This window comes from Protopterus annectens, chromosome 8.part1 (genome assembly GCF_019279795.1).
Source record: "Protopterus annectens isolate FY-2018-M chromosome 8.part1, PAN1.0, whole genome shotgun sequence".
Lineage (NCBI taxonomy): Eukaryota > Metazoa > Chordata > Ceratodontiformes > Protopteridae > Protopterus > Protopterus annectens.
In genome coordinates, this window is record NC_056742.1 from 497603651 (window position 1) to 497627251 (window position 23601).

The following is a 23601-nucleotide window of genomic DNA, read 5'->3' on the forward strand; positions in this document are numbered from 1 at the left end:
CGGTGTAGCCAGGCATAGTTTTTGTTCTCCACTGAGTAAATTTTTTTCTGAGCACCTATAGACAGACTGCGACCTTATCAGGCCATATTATGGCTATAACAATCTAAATGAATGCCTCTGTCAACATGTTTATAGCATACTTACAAAGCTGATTGTGATTCTAAAACAATACCTCTAACAATTTTAAACTGAGAAGTTAAAAATGTTGAACACATTAAGTGCAGGTGGGGCAACAGCTTGAGTGATGTACACATTTTTTAAATGCCACATGGATGCGGGGGGGGGGGGTAGCAGTAAGAGTTTGAGTGTACAAAATGGAATTCACTGACTACACCCCTGCCCAGAAGTACTGCAGGAGGCCGGGCTGTGATTACAGTATGGAGCTATATGAGTCTGCGTAACCTTCTGCAGAAGATGCTGTTACAAATGAACTATCCAGAATATTGAAATAACAGACTTTACTGATGGAGGATTGTCATACTGTGGTGCTGGTGCTGCGGTAACATTGTCTCCTCACAGTTAGACGTTGCCCGTTCGATCCCCAGTTAGAGCGTCTTCTGTGTGGCGAAATGCGTGAACGTGCATTCCTTCGTGGAAGGTTCTTCATTAGGCCCGGCAAGCCAGCACGTAAAACTCTACTGCCAATCATTAGCGGACTGGAGTTCTGCTGTGGCGACCCCTAACCAGGAAAAGCCGAAAGACACAAACAAACAAACTGATGGAGGATTGTCAGACAGTAAACTTTGAAACTTCAAATTTGGAAAGTATTAAATGGAACTAAATAATGTAAAAGACTGATTCAGAAACTGATCTTCAACAGGAAATGACATCAGAGGAATATACAGGTCAGAGGTCATCCACTTCTGTTGGCAGTCAGGAAATCAACAAACTGTAGGCCTGTAGTCTGTTCTTCAGGAATTGCTTGCTTTGCATGCTACAATCTTATAAACCGATAGAGAAGGATTAATTCTACTTCACAGAGTGTATACAAGCTGATGCTTGATAGAATTACATCTAAAACAGACTCTCTTATAAACACGTACGTTGTGCAGGATACATTACTTATACTTTAAGGTATACCTTAAGGTATCACTCCACAAGACATCAAAGCATTCATTCATTAATACAGGAAAGGATATTTATTGTGAACTGACTTTTGAAAAAGTGGACATTGCAACAGCATTTCTTGCCAAGTATGAATTAAGAAAGTTATGTCGACCTTGCAATGCCATTACCTTTCTAGAGAGTAATACTGATGTTGACATTAATGATGCATTTTTTTTTTTACTTACGTTTCAAAGAAGTTCATGATGTTCATAAATTGTTTGATGACAGACACACTTATGGAATAGTAGCTGGGAAGTTAATGTCACTTAGCAACAGGAAGGTATTAAATTGGTACATATTCCATGTGTGGTATTTTACTAACTACAGGGCTTTTGTCATGGACAAAGGGGAGTCTAAGTCCTGTTTTTGTTACTTATATGCTCCCAGTGTGGAGAAAGAGTGCATACTGTTCAAAATTGTTAAGGTTTTTGTAGAAAATGTAATCAACCAGGACATGTTTGGGTAGCGTGCCTTCAAACTATATAACTATGAAAACCAGGAATTGTAAGTACAAGCTCAAGGCGATGAATGCCACAAACTCAAACAGATGGGACCTGAGTTCAATACCTCATCCAAGAAAGGCACACTCAGGAGTGCACAAACTCAGACAGATGGGACCTGAGTTCAATACCTCATCCAAGAAAGGCACACTCAGGAGTGCAGCACCACCCCCCCATGCTTTAATACAATGTCACATTGGGAAATTAATCCAAGTATCTAGTGTGGGAATAGAACCCACAGCTTTCTGATCTTTCATCACCAAAATAAGTATGCTACCTGGGCCCTAAATGTGTTATTTCTGGCATGGACTCATTGACTCCTTTAACACAGTTGCAGGTTCTCTAACTCTGTGTATTTATGTTATTTTAATAACTGAGTAGGTCATACTGGTCTAAGGAACTTTTTCAGGGGGTTTCCAATGGCACAGAACTGCAGTGTTAATTAATTAATTAATTAATTAATTAATTAATTAATTAATTTAACACTTATTTATTTATTTATTTAACATTGACTTGGAATGAGCCAATTTTCAGTGGAGGCCCAGGGAGAAGTGCTCCAGACGCATGTTCGTGTAACATGGAAGGAAACCGGAGCACCTGGAGAAAACCCACATGAATGCAGGGAGGACATCGCATTTGTGGTGTTTTATTTTATGGATCACTGGTGCTGTATGAATCTCCTGGGGCAGTATTTTGTTTTGTAGTGTTGTTTGGTCACTGTATACACCTTTCTGGATTATTCAGTCCACTAATAACCCTACTTTCATAACTCCATCCTCTAAAATTCATTCCACAGACAACAACTTCTGTGTTCTTGCTTCTAAACTGTGGCAAGGATTGTCACCTGGTGTTACTGAAATCAAAGACTCCAAATAGTTCACACCTTAATTCAAGCAATAGCTAACTGAACAATACTGTATATGTGTGCATAGGTTCATAGGTGCACAGTAGGCTAATGACCATGGAGGCTTTTTGATCCTATCCATGCTTCCCAAAATATCTGATAAGTTTTGCTACCTTAAGGTTATCTTAAGAGGTATATGTACAATATGGGTTTGGTGGTCAAGCATTTACAGGCTGCCACTCTCCATTAGAGACATAGGTGCCAGGCTCTGCTTTACGTGGATGGGAAGCCTGTTTCAGAGAAGGTGTAGTGTCTGAGACACATACCTGGCTCTCCAATGTATCATAGAATCATAGGAAGTTACAAGGCTATTGGCCCTGAGGCCCTTACAAGACTAGCCAAGTATTTAGCCCATGTTCCAACAAGTCAGCACCCTATGCCACTGTCCAGCAGGGACACAGGTGGAATCCCAGGGGTGTATTTTCTGTTCCCCATCCAGTTATCCAGGTTGCGCTTAAAAAAGGGTAGTGAGGTAATCTGCTTTAAGTAGAGAGGGAGTCTATTCTACAAAAAGGGGAGTGTCTGGGACACAAATCTGTCCTGCCAACAAGTTCTATTTATGTTACAGACCAGGTTGAGGACACACATGCTGGTTACTATAGTGGAGCTTGACTTGTGGATATACAGCAGTCCCATCAGGGTGTGGTCTGAGATTGCTTTGTATGCCAGACAGACGTCACCTCTGATGAGTCTATAGGAGACTGAGTAGAGGGACAGGGCTTTTAGCCCATCCAATTTAGAGTCATGGGTGCTGGAACCACAGAGCGAGGGGGAAGGGGCACCCCCCCACACACTTTTGCATCCAACTTTTTTTATACAAACTCCGAGATCGCACTACAGTGAAGGATAGGGTAAATTTCCTGATTCCCACTGTAGTGCGATCTCCGTTCAACTGCATGAATAAATGACCAAATGTGCAGCGTAACCCAGTGCCCACAGTTCTACAATTTCTGCTTTAATCGAAACAGTGGCAATTTCTTTTCTTTATTGAAATCAGATTTTAGAATCTGATAGTTTGCACTGTTGTGCTCTGCCTCTGGTGCTGCTTGCCTTCCTTGACTAACTTCAACTTGTGTGTGTGTGTGTGTGTGTGTGTGTGTGTGTGTGTGTGGGGGGGGGGGGGTTCAACTTCAAATTCTAGGGACCGGGCTATATTACAACTGCAAGCACCTGACTGCACTAAGCAGGTGTATTGGTCTACCTCCCCCCTGCCCCCCTGTCTAACTTAATGGTTCAGTCTGGTCAACGTTCAGCGGCAGGTCACAGGTGTAAAAGTGCCAGTTAAAGCTGTTGTGTTCTTTCTGTGACCTTACGGGCTCCCGCAATTTTTGTCTGCTTCTGCTTGCTATATAATCATCTGCTGGCCAGACCTCCTTCTGCTGAATCAATCGAGAGTGATTGAAGTTTGTTGTTCATAGGTTCATAGATTGGTACTAGGCTATTGGCCCTAGGGCCTATACAAGCCTAGCCATAACAATTCCCTGACTATTTCTTTCCACACTATTTACTTCCCTGGACTCCTGTCTAGCAGGGCAACTGATGTGATACCCAGGGTGAATTTCCTTTCTCCCATCCAATCATCAAGGTTCCTTTTGAAGTGGGCCAAAGAGGCACTCTGCTTGACATGTATGGATAGTCTATTCCAGAGTCTGGGGAGTCTCTGGGTCAGGAACCTATCCTTCCAGCATGTTTTGTTTATTGTGATGACAAGATTTAGATCCCTGGAGCGTGTGGCTCTGAGGGTTTGGGATTTCTTTAAGTGTAGCATGTCCAACAGGTCTGGGTTTGACATGGCCTTGTATGTTAATCAGAGATCGCCTTTGACTAGACGATATGCGACAGAGTATAGCTGGACTTTTTTAAGGTTGTCAGCAGAGGGCATCTTCTTTAGGCCTGTGATTCTTTTAGTGAGGTATTTCTGCAGCCTTTCCAGTTGTTGCAGATGTCTTGAGAGGTACATACCAAACGGGAAGTTGTATTCTATAATGGGTAATGAGGGATGAGTACAGTGGGACAATTACCTCCTTTGTCCTGGATGAAAAGCACTTAGTGATGAGGTGTGCCACATAGAAGGATTTCCTGACTGTTGTGGCGATGTGGTTATTGAAGGTGAGACCACTGTTCACCTGTGTCCCTAAGTCTCTCATCACACTTTTGGTGTTTTAGTGTACTGCCACCTATGTGGTAATTCACGGGTACATGTTTTTTTCCCAAAGGGGATAACAATACATTTCTTGGCATTGAGCTTGAGCCCATGGCTCTGGCACCAAGCATCTGTTTCTGTAAGGCCCTTTTGTATAGTATCCACATCATTTGGGAATTCAATAATGGCTCCCAGTTTGCAGTCATCTGCAAACTTTGTTATCTAGAGTCCCTTAGTGTTGGCCTGTACTTCAGAGAAGTAGGTGCCAAACAAGAGCAGTCCCAGGACTGAACCTTGAGGTACTCCACTTGTCACTTGTCTGGAGCCGGATTTGGAGTCGGCTACTTTTACAGTGAGGCTTCTTTTCAGTAAGCCATCTGGCAACCCATCAAGTGACGTAGGGATTAATGCCCAGCTTAGTAAGTCTATCTATGATTCCAGAGTGGGGGATGGTGTCAAAAGCCTTGGCGAGGTCCAAATAGGCTGTGTGGACAACCTTACCCTCATCCATGGTGCTGGAGACTGTTTCTTTCTCTCTTTCTTGTTGAAGAAGAGTAAAAGAGTTTGAACTGAAGTTACAACTTACAAGAATTGAAGTCATACATACACAAAGTACTGAAGGGGTCATTGAGGCAAATGTTGAATTTTTGTGCTTGTGCATTCTATACATGGTATAAATGTCCATACCTGGTGCAATTACCTTTATAGTTTTGAAAGTAGTTTGCTAGTTTTAAATGTGTATTATATACATTGTGGAATATCGTAAATTGAGTATATAGAAGTTTTTAAAATGGTAGCACCTTCCAAGTATTTCACAGTCAACACTTGACATTGCTTTATAGGTATATGCTAGGCTTGTGACCACCAGGGCCTTTATAAGCCTGGCCATGCAATCCAACCCAGTTGTGTCCCAATGAGTCATTAGCATTTATTACAGGGGGTATGTTAGGAAGTTTCTAGAAGTATTAGTTCATAGGTATATATTAGGCTAATGAACACCAGGGCCTTTATAAGCCTGGCCAAGCTATCCAACTCAGTTGTGTCCCTATGTGTCATTAGCATTTATTAACAGGGCGTATGTTAGGAAGTTTCTAGAAGTATTAGTTCATAGATATATATTATGCTAATGATCACCAGGGCCTTTATAAGCTGAGCTGTGCTATCCAACCCAGTTGTGTCCCTATGTGTCATTAGCATTTATTAACAAGGGGTATGTTAGGAAGTTTCTAGAAGTATTAGTTCATAGGTATATATTAGGCTAATATATATTAGGCTAATGACCACCAGGGCCTTTATAATTCTAGCCATGCAATCCAACCCAGTTGTGTTCCTATGTGTCATTAGCATTTATTAACAGGGGGTATGTTAGGAAGTTTCTAGAAGTATTAGTTCATAGGTATATACTAGGTGAATGACCACCAGGGCCTTTATAAGCCTAGCCATGCAATCCAACCCAGCTGTGTCCTTATGTGTTATTGGCATTTATTAACAGGGGGTATGTTAGGAAGTTTCTAGAAGTATAAGTTCATAGGTATATATTAGGCTTTTATAAGCCTGGCCATGCAATCCAACCCTCCAAATATAAACAAACTCTCCAAAGTTATTCAATGATTGAAATAATTTGCATTTAATCTTTATGATCATTTAGGTAAATCTGATGTAATTATGCTTGTTATTGGTCTATAAGGTAATATATTTTATAAAATTTTGATGAGATGCAAACTAGTAATCCATAAAATCTAAAACTCTGAGATTCTTTAGCAAAGAGAAATGTGTATGTGTAGTATCATTTTAAAGGATGATGATTCAATCTTATTGGTTGAAAAACATTATTAATTTCTACAAGGATCAAAACTTTTAACAAGTTTTTAAAAATAGACTAAGTCCTTTATGATTGCAGGACAGAGTTCCATATTTTTAATTTCGTTGTGACAGGAAAGGGAAACCATTTTGATTTATCTTCTAAACCACAACCGTACCTAGACTGGGACCCAGCAAAACTTTTTTGGGGCAATAATTATGCATTTTAAACACTTTACTTGGAAGATAAATAAGATACATAAATATAAAATCTGTAGTTTTTAGAACACAATGTAACCTAAGAAAAAAAACAAGTTTATATATGTTGCTCTCTGAGACTTGGGGTATCATATACATGTTTGTTGTTTAATTTAGTTGAGTCAGTATATACCCGGCCTGCTTGTCAACAACTAGTTCAAGTCTTTTTTTTGAAGAAATGTTGTATTAATTTAACATATTTACAGTATGTACACAGAAACTGGTTCAAGTTCTGTTAAATGCATATTCATTACTTCAGTAATGCTGTCTGTCCATCATAGCCACAGCTACCCCCTTCTTCTTTGGCCTTTAATTCTTCCCAGCATCAGTGTCTTCACATTGCAGGGCTGAAGCATTTGAGTTTTAATTTTACTATTGAGATTTCCACTGTTCGTTAAGTATTGACTAATTTGATTCTCATGCAGTATACTAATTTCTCCATACCACAGTTACTTTTCCAAGGCACAGGCTTTCTCCCAGACCAACTATCACGACAAAGTGTTATTACTGGAAGAACCATAGCTTTGACTGTATGGATCTTTGTCGATGATGTGATAACTTTATCTTGACTTGCCACAGCTTTTTTTCCAAGATGCAAGTTAGTTTCATGGCTGCAGTCAACATCTGCAGAAATGTTTCAGCCTAGGAAAATAAACTCTGCTACTGCCTCCAGTTCTTAACTGCTAAGGTTCATAGGTTCATAGGTAGATACTAGGCTATTGGCCCTAGGGCCTATACAACCCCAGCCAAAAAGGTATCCTGGCTTTTGCCACCCAAGAAAATTATTTTCCTGTGTCACTGTTGAGCAGAGCCACAGAAGTGATCCCCGGGGTGAATTTCCTATTTCCCATCCAACCATCAAGATTTTTCTTGAAGAGTGCTAATGAGGAGCTTTGTTTGATATAGACAGGTAGTTTATTCCAGAGTATGGGAAGTCTCTGGGAGAGGAATCTATCCCTCTGACATGTTCTGTTTATTGTGGTGGCAATGTTTAGGCCCCTAGAGCATGTAACTCGGAGGGATTGGTCTTTCTTTAAGTGGAGCATGTCCAACAGCTCTGGGTTTGACATAGCTTTGTATGTTTGGCAGAGATCACCTCTGAGCAGGTGATATGCAATGGAGTAAAGCCGGAGTTTTTTGAGATGGTCTGCGTAGGGCATCTGTTTAAGGCCGGTAATCCTCTTTGTGAGGTATTTCTGCGGCCTTTCCAGTTGCTGTAGATGTCTTGTGAGGTACATACAAAAAGGGACGTTGTACTCTATAATGGGTCTAATGAGTGATGAATAGAGGGGAACAATGACCTCTTTTTTTCTAGATGAGAAACCTTTTGTTATGAGGTGTGCTACGTTGAAGGATTTCCTGACTACTGTGGCGATGTGATTATCAAAGGAGAGACTACTGTCCACCTGTGTCCCAAGGTCTCTTATCACACTTTCAGTGTTAAATATACTACCGCCTATGTTGTAGTTCATGGGTACAGAGTTTTTACCAAAGGGGATGACAATATACTTTTTGGCATTGAGCTTGAGGCCATGGCTTTGACACTAGGCATCTGTCTCAGTGAGGCCTTTTTGTAGGATGTCCACATCGTTAGGAGTTTCGATTATGGCTTCTAGTTTGCAGTCATCTGTGAACTTCGTTAGCCAAAGACCTTCTGTGTTAGCCTGTACTTCAGAGAAGTAGATGCCAAACAGGAGAGGACCCAGGACTGAACCCTGTGGTACTCCACTTGTCACTGGTCTCAAGTCAAATTTGGAGTCTGCTACTTTCACAGTGTGGGTTCTGTCAGTGAGCCAGTTGGCAACCCATCTTGTGACATAGGGATTTATACCTAGTTTAGTGAGTTTATCTATAATTCCAGAGTGGGGGAATGGTGTTGAAAGCCTTGGCAAGATCTAGATTGGCTGTGTGAACCACCTTACCCTCATCTACAGCTTTGGTGACTGCTTCAAAGAAGTCTATCAGGTTTAGGAGACATGATCTGCCTTTTACAAACCCGAACTGGGTGGGGTCTAGAGTTTGGAGATTACTAATGTCTTTGTTTATAAGTTCCATGATGATACATTTCATGGCCTTGCAGACCAGGCTCATCAGGCTAATGGGGTGGTAGTTCCTGGGGTCCATGGTGGCTCCCCCTTGTGGAGTGGGATAACCGTTGCTGTGCACCATTCTGTGGGCACAAAGCCTGAGGTAAGACTATGATTGAACATGGTACTTAGGTGGGGTGCCAGTTCATTCTGTAGTTCATGTAGAACGCAGCCCGGGATGTTGTCTGGTCCCATGGATGCTTTGTTCTTGGCTTTGGAGAGTGTGGTTTTTAGCTGTGCAGCCGTGATTACAGGAACTTTACATTCTTCCGGTATAGAGATGGGCTCTTTAGGGGGTGAGAGGGGAGTAAAGTTAGCACTGAACCTATCTGCTAGGATGTTGGCAATATCATTTGGTTCTGTAATTTTCATGCCTTTGTGCTGTAACTCAGAGCAGATCTGGGTGTTGCCATCGAGATTCTTGACATAACTATAGAATGCTTTGTGGTTGTCTTTAGAATCAGTGGCAATTTTGTTTTTGTAACTAGCTTTGGAGGATTTTATCAGGGATTGCAACTTCTTACTGAGGCTGACCAGGGAGCTCCACCACTCATGGGATTTTACTCTCTTTTGCAACAGTTTCTTCCTTCTGTTGTACAGTTTGTTTATGGCAGAGGACCACCAGATTGGCTTCGTTTTTTTGGAGGATAGCTTCTTGGTTCTGTTTGGGATAGCACGATCCATGCACTCGTGTAAGTGCTTATAAAGTGCAATTTTGTAGGATTCAGTAGTCGGAACTGTATTGTCCATCTGCATGAGTGTCATGAAGTTCACCATTTCTGTCTTAAAAAGCATGAAGTTGGCTCTGGAGAAATTTTTTTACCATGGTTGCCTTAATGGGGGTGGGGTGAGGGCAGGATGTGGATATCTAGGGTAATTAGCTTATGGTCGGATCGGACCAATGAGGCATTGACTTCAGGTTTGGAACACTGGTCACTAATGTTGGTAATGACTAGATCTAGGATATTGTTGCCGCTGGTGGGAGTGTGGATAAGTTGATCCAGGGCATTGGAGTTTATGAATTCCAGAAAGCGTTAGATGACATAACTCTAGCTTTTTATGTTGAGAAGCAAGACAGTAACTTCCACCGTCACCTCCATCAACAAGCTGTTCAGCTCCTCCTTATTTCATCCGAGTGGTATCATCCACATATCTACCTCCCACTGGAAGTTAGGACACAGACAGACAAACATAGTTTCAAAAATCAGCTTAAGTCCTACTTCAGCAAGTGCTGGATGCGTACGTGTTCCAACCCAGGTTACCGCTTTTATAATCCACCTAGCCTGTTTGTATAATTAAACTCAGCTTAGCGTGCTGTTAAGTTTTTCAATGTGGTGGAATTATATTTACAATACTTTGAGACTAATAAGTTTAACAAAGTTGTGTATTTTTCTTATGTCTCCACTTTGTCAGATTGTTAGCCTGTTTTTTAAACAGTTGTATGCTCTCTTTCAACTAACATTTTGTATGTTTAAACATTTGTTGATTGTCTAATTAGTATGGAGTTTGTCTCCTGCCGAAAACAGGCAATCCTGCCCAGTCAGACTTACCCGGTAAACAAATGTAAAATAAATAAACATCTGAGCTTGCTACTACTGCTTCCAGCAATTTTGATTTCAGCATGCGATTTGTCTAACCCTTTTGGTATAACATATTCGGCATATAAATTAAATAAGTAGGATGAACTCTACCCTTAATTGTTTCACTTTGTCTCAGTCTTGAATCTTGAATTGGTCATATAAAGTTAGTTTTAGAAACTATTGAAAAAACATTAGATATTTGTTGAAGAAAGTAGTTTGTATACAAGAATAATCTTGGGAAGATATTCCATTTCATAATAGTAATTTTACCAAACCATGAACATTTCAGAGGTAGCCATGTTTATAATATCACTATTTATATTTTCCAGGTATTGTTTTCATTAAAGTTACAAATATTTTGAGAAAAAGTAATGTCGGTGCCCTTTTATTTTAATAGGTCTAACCTTCATTCGATTACAGAACAATTACCATGCAAGGGAAATTGTATTGATTCATCTAGAATTAATTTATACATCAATATGTGTGGCACATTTAATTACAGAGTCAGCAATAATCAGAATATCTGCCATTGGAAAAAGAAAAACGTGATGTCACCTGTGAAACTTTGTTATATTTGTATTATTCAGAAACTTTTGTAAGTGAATATGTACATTTTTAATACAAAGGTTAAACAGCAATTCAAGGAGTAAATTAAAAAGATAAAGTGGAAGGGGACATCTTTGTCTAGTCCCTGTTCTTAATTTCACTAAATTAGTATATAAACTGTTAACAAACAAAAAGATGAACCACTATGCACTTAAACTAATTTTAATAAAGGCAATGGAAATTATAATTTTTTTCAGGAATTTAAAAACTGAAATAAATAACGTGTGGAGCCAAATTCTGTCAAAGCATCCATTGCTACAGCAAAATTAGAATTTGATTAGCCATTTACTTCTGTTAAAGATTTATTACATGAAACATTTCTAAAAAGGAGAAACCAAGCAGGGAAGTGTTATATTTAATCACTTAGTGAAAATATAAACATGCATTTTTAAATCCAAGTTCAACAGCACGATGGCTCTAAAAGTTTGGGATCAGTTGAATCTACATTAGGTTTAGAAGTAAGTACTTTTTGTTATATAAGTAGAAATAATCATTAATCGGGTTTCAGTTTCTATCACATATTCAGTCTTGCTGGATACTTCCATAGAGTCCAAAGAGAAAAAAAGGTTCTGAATGGAGTTAACCAGTCCTCCACTTCAAAATGAATCGCAAAAACAACAAAAGAAGCACAGTGGAACACAGACTCACCATGCAGGTTCAAATATTTAATCCAAACTTAAAACACCATATAAAAAGAAAGAATGTATGTATGTGTCTTTCGGCTTTTCCCGGTAAGGGGTCGCCACAGCGGAACTCCGGTCCGCTAGTGATTGGCAGTAGATTTTTACGTACCAAGTTGCCTGCTCTGTCGCACAACCTTCAACGAAGGTATGCCCATTCACGCATGTCTCCTCACAGAAGACGCTCTAGCTAAGAATCGAACAGGACAACATCTTAGTGTGAGACGACAACGCTACCGAAAAAAAAAAAAAAAACATATAAAACAAGATAAGTGCTTTCACATGTACAGATACTTCATCATACCATTCAGTAACTGCTTCACAGAACTGATTTAAAGATTCAGTAAAGCTGTATATCCTATCAGAAATTACCTATGCAAACTCCTAGAACCTAAGTGAGGCTTTAAAGAGACACACTCATTAAGACCATGGCTGTTATCAGACTGCAAGGTAATGATCCAACACATTTCTACCTGTTCCACCTTATTCGTGACATCATCCAAATGTCTATTAAAGTTCATTAAATCTATGACCTAAAAGACAAAAACATGATCCGTACCAGTACTGCTAATATCAAGTAGTGTTATGCTTGCCAGGAGCAAAAATAGAAGATGTGAAACAAACCTTGGAACACCTTAATGTAAGGAAGTATGGATCTGTTTTTATTCATGTTGATACAAATGATGTCACCCACAAGGATTCCCTGACTGTTCATAGGGAACTGACAGCCCTCCTAGATAGTATAGCTTGTACTGGTGTTAGGACATATTTTTCACAAATCACCTATAGAAAGGATAGTCAGGTCACTGTGAGTGAAAAGATTTTTTGGATAAACACCTACATGGAAAAAATGTCCTGTTTTAAGAAATGGAAATGTGTAGAGCATCCAAGCCTTCTTTTGGGCACACGTGTTCAGACAGGATGGTGTGCATTTATCTAGATCAGGGAAGAGAATTTTTGCAGCAGATATTTTGCAATATTTGACAAACACTAGCCAGGATTTTTGCCGTCAAAAATGTAACAGTTCACGGATAACAACATTTGATGCATCTCTGATGGTTGTTAATGCTAGGAGCATTAATAATAAAGTTTTTTATTAGAAAATTTGCTACATTCCCACAAGATTGATGTTGTTATAGTTTGTAAAACATGGTTAAAGAACAATGACTGGAAACCAGTTCTGTCAGAGTATAAATGTTTTTACTGTAGTAGACATTCTAACAAAAAATCAGGTGGAAGTGTTATGATAGGGATTAAAGATAGCTATGAGACTTGTGATTATTACATGTTCAGTGATGACACCAACACTACAGACTGTGTAACTGTGACAATAAAGACAAGCCTGGAACTTATAACAATTGTTGGAGTGTACAGACTACCAAAGTCAAGTGCAGATGACCTAAAGGAATTCATGCATTTCTTACATGAAACACAGGAGGGATGAATAATATTAGCTGGGGACTTAAATTTACCAGAAACAGACTGGAATAATATTGATTCAACAATGTTAGTAAAGAAATTATTCAGAGTATATTCAGGAACAACAAATGCTTCAGATTGTAAAAAAACCTACCAGGGGACAGTATATACTAGATATTGTTTGTGTTCCTAAAGAAATTACTGTAACTTCAAGTCAAATTTTACCACCATTGATGTGCAGTGATCATGGGGTCATAAAGGTTAATTTGTTACTAGATAATTCTGGTAAACTGAAATCTAAGCCAGTGCACAGAAGGTTAATTACAGATTATAGGGAAGCAAAACAGTTACTATATACAACTAACTGGAGCGAGGTGTTCAGAGGAAAAACTGCAGATGGAATTTGGAAAGTTTTGAAAGAGAAATTGTTTGAGTGCAAAAAGTCAAAAAAATGTTTAACATCAGGATCTAGGCACGCAACATCAGGGGGTATATTTCTATAAGAACAAGATACCTGATTAAGGTGAGAGACAAAAAATATAAGAAATGGAAGAGTGGTCAAACTACAATTTTAAAAACTGAAATAAACGAGCTGGACAAACAGATTAAGCATAGTGTCAGACAAGATCAAGAAAAATTTGAAGAAAATTTATATAAAGATATTCAGCATAATAGGAAACCTTTTTATAGATGCATAAGATGTGGAAGGAGTAAAGATACACAAATTGATAAACTGTGTGCAGATTCTAAAATTTATGCTCAGACACAACAGATTACAGATATATTTACAAAATCTTATGCAAAACAGTTAGGCTCCACAAAAGAGGTGGTAAGTTGTCCTAGTGACATCCAGGTAACCCCAGATACTGGAATCAAATATTGAAAAAGAAGTGTGCAAACTGGATCCAAACAAAGTGCAGGGAGGAGACGGAATAAGTAACAATGACCTGAGAACACTTAAGCAAGAACTTACACTGCCATTACATCTATAATTCACTAGGTCATATAAATATGGGGAGATTCCTCAAGATTGGAGACATACACTTATTAAACCTGTCTTTAAGGGAAAGGGGAGTAGGACAAACCCAGACTCATACAGACCCTTAAGTCTACTTTCATGTTGTGGAAAAATAATGGAGAAGGTAATACTGGATAAGTTATTGTCAGAACTGGATAGGTTGGGACTTGAAACCATATATCAGCATGCATATGTTGAAAATAGATCTATTACCACCTGTAACATGATGTTCTATAACAATATAATAACAGCTGTGAATGAAATATTGTGATGTAATTTATATAGATTTAACTTCAGCATTTGACAGGGTCATGCACAAAACACTGATCAATAAATTAGTATAGCTAGGTATTGATGTACTGTTGATAAGACGGTTAGCTGCATGGCTTAAAAATAGGACATTGCAAGTATCACACATCAACTGGACATGTGAAATCCTTGGTTATAGTCAAGGTGTTCCACAGGGCTCTGTACTAGGCCCTTACTTGTTTAGATTATATATTTCAGACCTTACTTTTTCATCTGAGGTGTTCTACAGTCTATATGCTGACGACCTGAAATTTGGTAAATGGTTTACAAGTGTTACAGATAAGGCATGTCTGCAAAATAATTTGATTAAATTGACCATTTGGGCACAAGAGAATAATATGTTGATAAATACATCAAAAACTAAGCATATGAGATTTAGGAGACATAAACCGAAAGGTGAATATTTAATACAGCACACGGTGATTGACACTGTAGACTTATTTAAGGATCTGGGTAAATGGGTAGATTCAGCTATGAGTTTTTCTAATCATATCAACCAATAAGCTAATGATAGTTATAGAACTATAGGTTGTATAAAATGATTTATAAAGTCTAGGAAATCAAAAATAATGAAGTCATTGTTAGTTACATTAGACCCAAACTTGAGTATGGAATAACAATATGGAAACCCTATAAGAAAACAAGCATGAATAAACTAGAAAGAGTACAGCAGAAATATACTAAGGGCATCCATGGATGTGAAAATCTAAGTTATTATGAAAGACTAAAATATCTGAACTTGTACAGTGTATCTTATAGATATTTAAGAGGAGATCTTATTCAGGTATATAGGGCATTTAGGGATAGCTACCTCTGGGAATGTTTGGAGTTATCAAAAAGTACTAGAAAATTGTCAGGTAACCTATGTAGAAGGTTCTATAGGAATGAGAAGTGTACTAATTGGTTCTCTGACAGAGTAGCTGATGCTTGGAACAGACTACCAAATTACATTAAAGCAAGTACTAGTTTAGATATTTTTAAGAACAGCCTGGACATTTATTATGGGAACAAGTGTTTTGGTATATTGGCAAGCTAGAAGGGCTTTAATGCCTGTGCTTGAAACATTTGTATGTATGTATGTAATATACTTACAGAAGTTAATGCATTTGTAGTTAAACCTCTACTGATCTCACTGACATGTTCACATATTCTTTCTCTGAGAGAGCAGTGGGTCTTCCCAACATAAAATGCTGGACATTTCCTGTATCTAACAAGGTATACCAAATCGCTACTTCAGAAGTCAGCGTACAAAGTGCAACTAAACAACCTACCAGAGTCCGGATGTACAAATGTATTCCCATTTTCCAACATAAGTACAAACTGTGCAGTTCCTACAGCTAAAAGTGCCAATGTATAATATAATAAATGCCACGTTATATGACAATTATAACTCTGTTGCTTCAACTTAAGCTCCTAGCAAGGACAACTGATAATTGTAAAATAATCTAACTGGATTAGTAATTTATCTCTTTCCAAAATGACAGTTTTAGTTTTCAAATTGTTTACTATAGTTTCTTCTAACTACTTGTAATGTGATAACTCTTTAAATAGTTGCTTTAAAACCCATCACTTATTTACCTTCCCACTTTTATTTTTGCATTATTTCACTCCATACAACTGAGAATTATAATTATTTTTAACAATCAGCTGATGACCCGCTTTTATATGACAGCAAAGTTCGCATACTGCCACTGAGTAGGGCAGCATAGCCAATTGTGTTAAAACTATTCAGCTGTGGAGTTCATTCAAAATGAAAAAGAAACAGAAATGTATTTTATGTATATGTGTTGTTACGTACTTTTAACTTAAAGGTCTTTCTTTACTTTTTTATTTAATATACTGTCTATTGTAGATAGAGAAACACAACTTGATAATCTATTTCATTGTCTACTCTGGAGTTTATATGTCTGACAGGTAGATACACTTTGTTTTCCAGATATAAAATTGGCAGTGACCCAGCAAACTGGCTGGAGGTTGACCCTGAAACTGGAATAATTCGATCAAAGGCACAGCTGGACAGAGAATCAGAACTTGTAGACAAAAATAACAGATATAAAGCACTTATCCTAGCTTATGACAATGGTGAGTATTTATTCTGAAAAATAAGAATAACTGAAAGCTTTGACTGATTCCAGGGACTATTATCTTAATAACACTGTTATTTCAGGATTATGCTATTTTTTGTTTTTGTTTTTGTTTTGTTTTGTTTTACTTCTGCCAACTTTATCTGACTGCAGTCTTCTTGATACGTAATCAAAATGATATCTTTACTTATTTTGCATTTCACTTCCTTCTTGATAATCAGTCATTATTTTATTATACTTTACTAATGGTATGATCAGATACACTTTGACTTATGAGACAGACTTCTGGGAAATTGTCTACCCAAACAAATGAAAAAAACTCAGTGAAGCCATGCCATCTTCAAGGGCAAGGAAGTCACTAACACAGGTGAGGTTTAGACTCGTAGCATGCTATAAAATTTCAGTAAACGTCAGGAACCAAACATTTTGTGGATAAATTTGTGGGTATATAATTTTTCTTGCAACACTGATTACATCAGGCCTCTTTTACTTCCTGATCTGCGTCCAACTTCATTATCACATGCAGTGCTTTACTTGTGATTTGAAGATTACTCAGCTTTGATTTGCATCCTCTGCCTATGAATATATTTTTCTTGTGTTACTGACTTGGTTTCTTGTCTCCAGTTTTTCTTCTACTGAATTCCATCTTTCAGCTATATCTTTTGCTGCAACATTGCCTTGAAAGGAGTCTGAATACCCCCCAATTGTTCTATAACCTAACCACTAGCTGCTGTCTTGATAAGGTAAAAATCCAAATTCGACCACGGTTCAAATTTCTTTTATTCTTTGTACCACAAATCTCAAAAAAAAGAATAGAACAGAAAACGCTCTCTTTATTGATAAAAAGAACAAAGCTTTTGGGAATGCCCTTCTGAAATTAAATATCAAGCAACTTGCAGAACTATGATGGTTGTATATCTAGCTACCTGTACACAATGTTCAGGATTTTATGTAGGAAAATGCTCGAGGAGCTTAAAAGATCATATTGTTGAGCACAAATCAGACATGAGAAGGAATATTTCTTCTAATGAATTGGCACAACATAAAATGGAAAAAGGAACGCTACATAATTTTCAATTTAAAGTATTAAAAGTGATAAGTAGAAATTTAAGACTTGGTGATATGAACAATAAACTGGAGGTATCTGAATATAAATGGATTATAAGGCTTGAAGCAGAGAAAACACCTGGGTTAAACAATATCGTTATCGTAACAATTAAACCCATGTTAGATTTTAAACAAAAACAATATAAGTAATTTTATAATTTTATTATTGATTAAAAATTACTATGTATATTTACTGTATATTTAATGAAGTATTATTTATCAATTTTTTATATATATCTTCAATGAAAACATAGATGTAGTATATATTTTATATGTATTTTTGTATATATGTATATGTATTTTTTATGTAATTGCCTTTTAAGGACAATTTATCAATTAAGTCAAATCTGTGCATTTCTTTTGTGTTTTTATAGGAGGGCTGTGTCATGTGGTTTGTGATTCATTGTATATATACACGTGATTATTTTAAATGTATTAACTAAACACTGAAGAAAGGGCATTCCTAAAAGCTTTGTTCTTTTTATCAATAAAGAGAGCGTTTTCTGTTCTAGTTGTTTTTTTTAGTCTTGATAAGGTACACATTTACTTTTATAAAATGATGCCCTCTTGCACTGTTTATTTATTTTATTTATTTTATATTTGTTTGAGCTTAACATGACTACTGCAGACATAAATTGTTACTCAGGATAATAAAACACAGTGAAGACAATTGTGTAATACCTTTCTTCAGACTTCGTAAAGAAGTCTATATTCTTCACACAGAAAGTTGATGTGTGGTATTACCTGTTATATACAACGTTTTGTAATTCAGGTCATCTCTCCTTTTTTAGTTATGTTCTACTTTCACTGAGAGCTTGTATGACCAGTGCGTGTTTACTACTGTATTAAGCTTGTATTGTCCTTTTAATGTAAAACATTAGAATACATTTCCTGTACATGGACGACTGAAGTTACTCAGCTTAACTCTGCTGTTTATTTGTATTTCTGTATTTGTCAACTTGGTATCGCAGAAGCTTCAAATCCCATTTATTTTGTAATATTATTAACAGACTTAACTGGAATGGCAAGAGGTTTGGTGTGACTTGGTGGTAGCTGAATTTTTTAAATTTCTTTTTTGCCCCGTTTTTCTGGACATAAATTTGCATATCAAGTAACATCCCTCCTCCCACTTCCATTAGGCCAGTGGGATACTACCTGGGAAAATAGTCTAATTTTCAAGTCTCTGCAAGTCTTCTTAGAAGATATTTACCCTGATTGTATTCATTCTTTGTCTTTTACTGTAGTTAAGTTTACATAAAAAATATCTGCCTATAGCCAGTTTTGGACATATTTAGAGTATTACTTATTGCTGTGATAAAGAACTGATTCCACTGTGTGCTTTTTAATATTGCAACTCCATTTTTGACTGTTAGTAAGAACAAAATTAAAACATAACAAGCACATATATGTCATGTTCATTTTTAACTTGTTGCAGATGAAGAAGGGGTTAACAATGTAAGTCAGTTCAGAATGACAGCATTTGCTGTCTGACTCACTGTCAGTCATTCTGGTCCCACCCACCACCGTCTCAGCATGAAAAACAGTAGTTGTAAACTACATAATTTTCACCCTGCTCAAGGGTATAGCTAGATATACTCTTTGTAGTCTACTGAGTACAATTTTCTATACATTACTAGATAAACCTTGGCTTTTTTAGTCCATACCTTGTCCATAACTGTCTAAATGAATGCCTCCAATAAGAGATAGATTGAAAAAATATATATTTAATTGATTTAGAGGGAAAGTGATGCAAACGTTTGTTAGGTGCTGGGGGGGGTGACATGTCCATTTCTTAACTGCCATGTGGGTTGGGGGCAGCAATAGGAGCATATGAATACAAAATTAATTTTTCTGGCTACACCCTTGGTCCTGCTGTACCAGAAGCAGAGCAGGTGCTCACTTTTGAACACCTATAGTCCTCAGCTAGATTGCTAGCATTTCCCACTGACCACCCAGACTGTGTCCCTTTGTATTTTCAATACACTTCTGGGCCTTCCCACCCAATTGTGCTGCTGTACCGAAGAGAGCTAGCTCCCTTCCATGGGATGGGTCAACCATGATTGACAGCTCACTCCCATTCCTCCCTATCAGCTCCAGAACCTGAGGTGTTAATGAAGCCTGCATCAGTTCCCTCCCCATGGGATGGGTCAACCATGATTGACAGCTCATTCCCATTCCTCCCTGTCAGCTCCAGAACCTGAGGTGTTAATGAAGCCTGCATCAGTTCCCTCCCCATGGGATGGGTCAACCATGATTGACAGCTCATTCCCATTCTTCCCTAGTCATCAACTCCAGAACCTGAGAACCTGAGATGCTAAGCAAAGGCTCAAAAATAGGGACAATTTTTAAATATTGCTCTTAAAAACTTAGAAAGTTGATAGAATAATAGGTTTGCATTAGCTTTTCTGAAGGGTATGAAGTCTGAAACTCAAATGCCTGTAATTATTTTCTAACTTCAGTCTTTAAATGATTTGCCACTAGTTTACAAGAAAACCAAAATTTTATGAAAAACATAACGCAAAAATCTTGACATTCTGTGTAAATCTGTACAGCTGAGAGGTATTCATCTCTCCCTAACCATCAGCTCCAGAACCTGAGATGCTAATGAATCCTGCATTAGCTCCTCCCCATGGGATGGGCCAACCATGATTGACAGCTTACTGCCTTTCCTCCATATCAGCTCCAGAACCTCACTGTCATCTGTCCCTAAATATCAGCTTCAGAACCTGAGGGAGTGAATGAAGCCTGTGTCAGCTTTGACACAGTCAGGGTTTTAAGTATCTGTGCAATTGCATAATAAACCGCTGTAATTAATATTTCCCAGTAATCATTTATGTTGCATGCTTGCTTACTCTGCTGATTACTATTGATTAGAGACATAGATTGGTAGGTATCTGCAACAAATTGGTGGCATATTATAGCACTTAAGTGAACTGTGTATGGTACCAGATGAAGTTCTGTACTACAAATACACTAAAAGCAACAATTATAGACAGGCAGGAAGAAAACAAACAAATTATAACCGCTACATCCTGGCTCCTTACTTAATTGTACCGAGTATAGCTTCATTACTGACTAGCAATGTGTATTATTAGTTGTTGTTAATCATAGGTCATTTATTACACTACTAAATCAAGAATATTATATTATTTTTTATTTTTGTTTCAGTTATTAATTTTAATCTATCCTGAATCTTTGGTAGCTCATCGTGCTGTGTACTTCTTCACTTATTTCTTAATATTCTTTTTTTGGGGTGTAATGAATGAAAATAGTAAGTAACAAAATCGAGAGACAAGAACACGGCAAAAACCAATGTACAGTTCAACAAAAATAACAGTAAGTGCTTTCACATTCACACCAGGAACGCTTCTTCAGGCTACAAAAATACATCAAAATCGATTCACTTAAATACATAAAAAGAACTACCATAGCCAATGACAAACTCACATTCATTAATCAATTATTGAGCAATTAAAACATTTAAAATGGCAATTTACTGTTGTAGCGGACTTACAAAAACAGTACACATTGTAAGAACCTATATTAACAATACAATAAAAGACAATTTAAAACAACTATAAGGGCCGCCGATAAGTCAATCATTGATAAAACTTATCTAATGTTGTAGGGGCTTAGCTGCTAGAACTGGTTTTAAGCTAACCTTATCAATGAGACCATAGCCTCTATCTGCCTGTAGCTTAATAATCCATCTCATTTCAGCTTGCTCAGTCGGATACTTCAGATTACATAACATTGGGCTGTTATGCATTAATTCCAACACTAAAAATCCAAACTTATGAAATAGATCATTGCTCACAACATGTTGTGCTAACGCATTAGTCTCATCTTCTTTATTAATGGCATAGATGTGTTCTCTAACTCTTTCACGTAGGGTTCTATTTGTTTATTTCCTACATACAAACAAGCTCATTTGCTGCAGATGGTGATATATACAAGGTTACGTGATTTACAGTCAGCATAATGATCAAATTTATATACTTTATGGGCTGTAGGATGCCTAAAAGTATTATTATTCAACATGTATATACAATGGTTGCAGCCTCTGCAAGACAATGTACCTACCCTATCTGATGTCTTATTATTCATATGGTCCCTCTCATAACATAGCAGCCTCTTCAATGACTTTGTATTTTTATATGAGCAACGAGGAGTCTTCCCTAAGATATCATTAAGTCTATCATCCACTGTTAGTATCCCTCAATTCTTCATGAAGATATCACATATCTTCCTATTGTTGTTTGAATAGGGGATTACCATCCTAACATTTTGCTTAGTGGGAATATTTAATTTATTCAGAAACCTGCTTCCATGGATCTCTGTATTAAAAATGGTCTTATTTTCTTAATCCTATTTATGACCTTTTTGTCTTTTAATATAGCTCTTTCTTCTTCCTTATATCTTCTTACTAAAAATCAATTAGCTAGTTTGTTTAAGGCTTCATCACATAAATTGTCCGAGGTGGTCAATCTAGAGATACGTAATCCCTGTCCCTATAAATGTGGGTGGGGTGCATGCTGTCTCTACATAATAGGTTATTTCTCCTACATTCTTTCCTAAAGTGTCCAGTTTCTATCGAGCCATCATTTTTCTAAACCTTTACATCCAGAAAATCAATATTATCATAGGAACTTTCCACAGTGAATTCTATAAAATCTGTGGTTCCATTTATGTAAGTAAGGAAAGACTCAAATTCTTCGTGTCCCATCCCAAACCATAAACACGTCATCTACAAAACGTGTGTCTTAAGGAATAAATTACTACCTGTAGCATGATGTTCTATGATAATATAATAATGGCTATTTATGAAAAATGTGCTTTGATGTAATTTATATAGACTTATTTTCAGCCCTTTATAGGGTCATACACAAAACACTGATCAATAAATTAGAACAAATAGATATTTATGTAATCTTGATAAAATGGATATCTACATGGTTTACAAATACCACTTGGACGGGTGAAACTCTAGGTTATAGTCAGGGTTTAGGGCTTTGTCCGAGACCCATACTTGTTTAGGTTTTATCTTTCAGGTCTACCTTTCTCCTCTGAGCTGTTTTATAGTCAATATGCAGATGACTTGAAAATGGGTAAACTGATTACATCTGTTTTAGACAGGGTATGTCTGCAGAATAATTTGATTAAATTGATAATTTGGGCACAGGAGAATAATATATTGATAAATACATAAAAAAATAAGCATATGAGAGTTATGAGACATAGACCAGAGGGTGAATATTTAAGACAGCCCAGTAACTGAAACTATGTAAGTATTGAAGGACTTACATGTATTAAATAATGGAATACAGTTTCTTATCTCCATAAACAGCTTTGCGTTTTTCTGATCATGTCAACCAATTGATGAATGATAGCTATGAAGCTACAAACTGTATAAAAATATTTATAAAGTCTAGGAAATCAGAAGTGATTAAATAATTGCTTTTTAGTTGCATTAGACCCAAACTAGAGAATAGAATGATAATATGGAAACATTATAAGAGCATTAACATGAATAGATTGAAAAGAATACAGAGGAAAGGGTTTATATTATAACATTGAAGTAGTAAAATGTCTAATGTTATAATATCGAACCCAAACAGTGAACGCTGAAAATAGCGAAGCTGCAGAACATCAAATTCTTTCCCAGTAAAAGAATTTGGTGGGCTGTTTCTGCTGCTTCACTATTTTCTCCACTGTGGTGTGAAGGTTACGGAACGAGTTAAGGTAAGTGTGCAAACAGACCGGGTAAAGGTGAGTATGGGAATGTGATAGTTAGGGACCTTAGGGTTAGGGAGCGAGTAAGGTGAGTGTGCTATAGCTAGGGACCTTAGGGTTAGGGAGCGGGTAAGGTGAGTATATGATAGGGACCTTAGGGTCAGGGAGCGAGTAAGGTGAGTGTGCAATAGTTTGGGACCTTAGGGTTAGGGAGCAGATAAGGTGAATGTGCGATAGTTAGGGACCTTAGGGTTAGGGAGCGGGTA

The 23601-nt window shown here is 37.4% G+C and overlaps 1 protein-coding gene across 1 annotated transcript in view; it reads left to right on the top strand.

Moving 5' to 3' along the window:
* LOC122810419 (B-cadherin-like) overlaps positions 1-23601 on the top strand; it is a 766834-nt gene that overhangs the window by 553940 nt on the left and 189293 nt on the right. The window contains exon 11 of the mRNA XM_044082031.1: positions 16348-16493. Coding sequence (XP_043937966.1) covers positions 16348-16493 — 146 coding nt within the window. The remainder of the gene's footprint in view (positions 1-16347; positions 16494-23601) is intronic.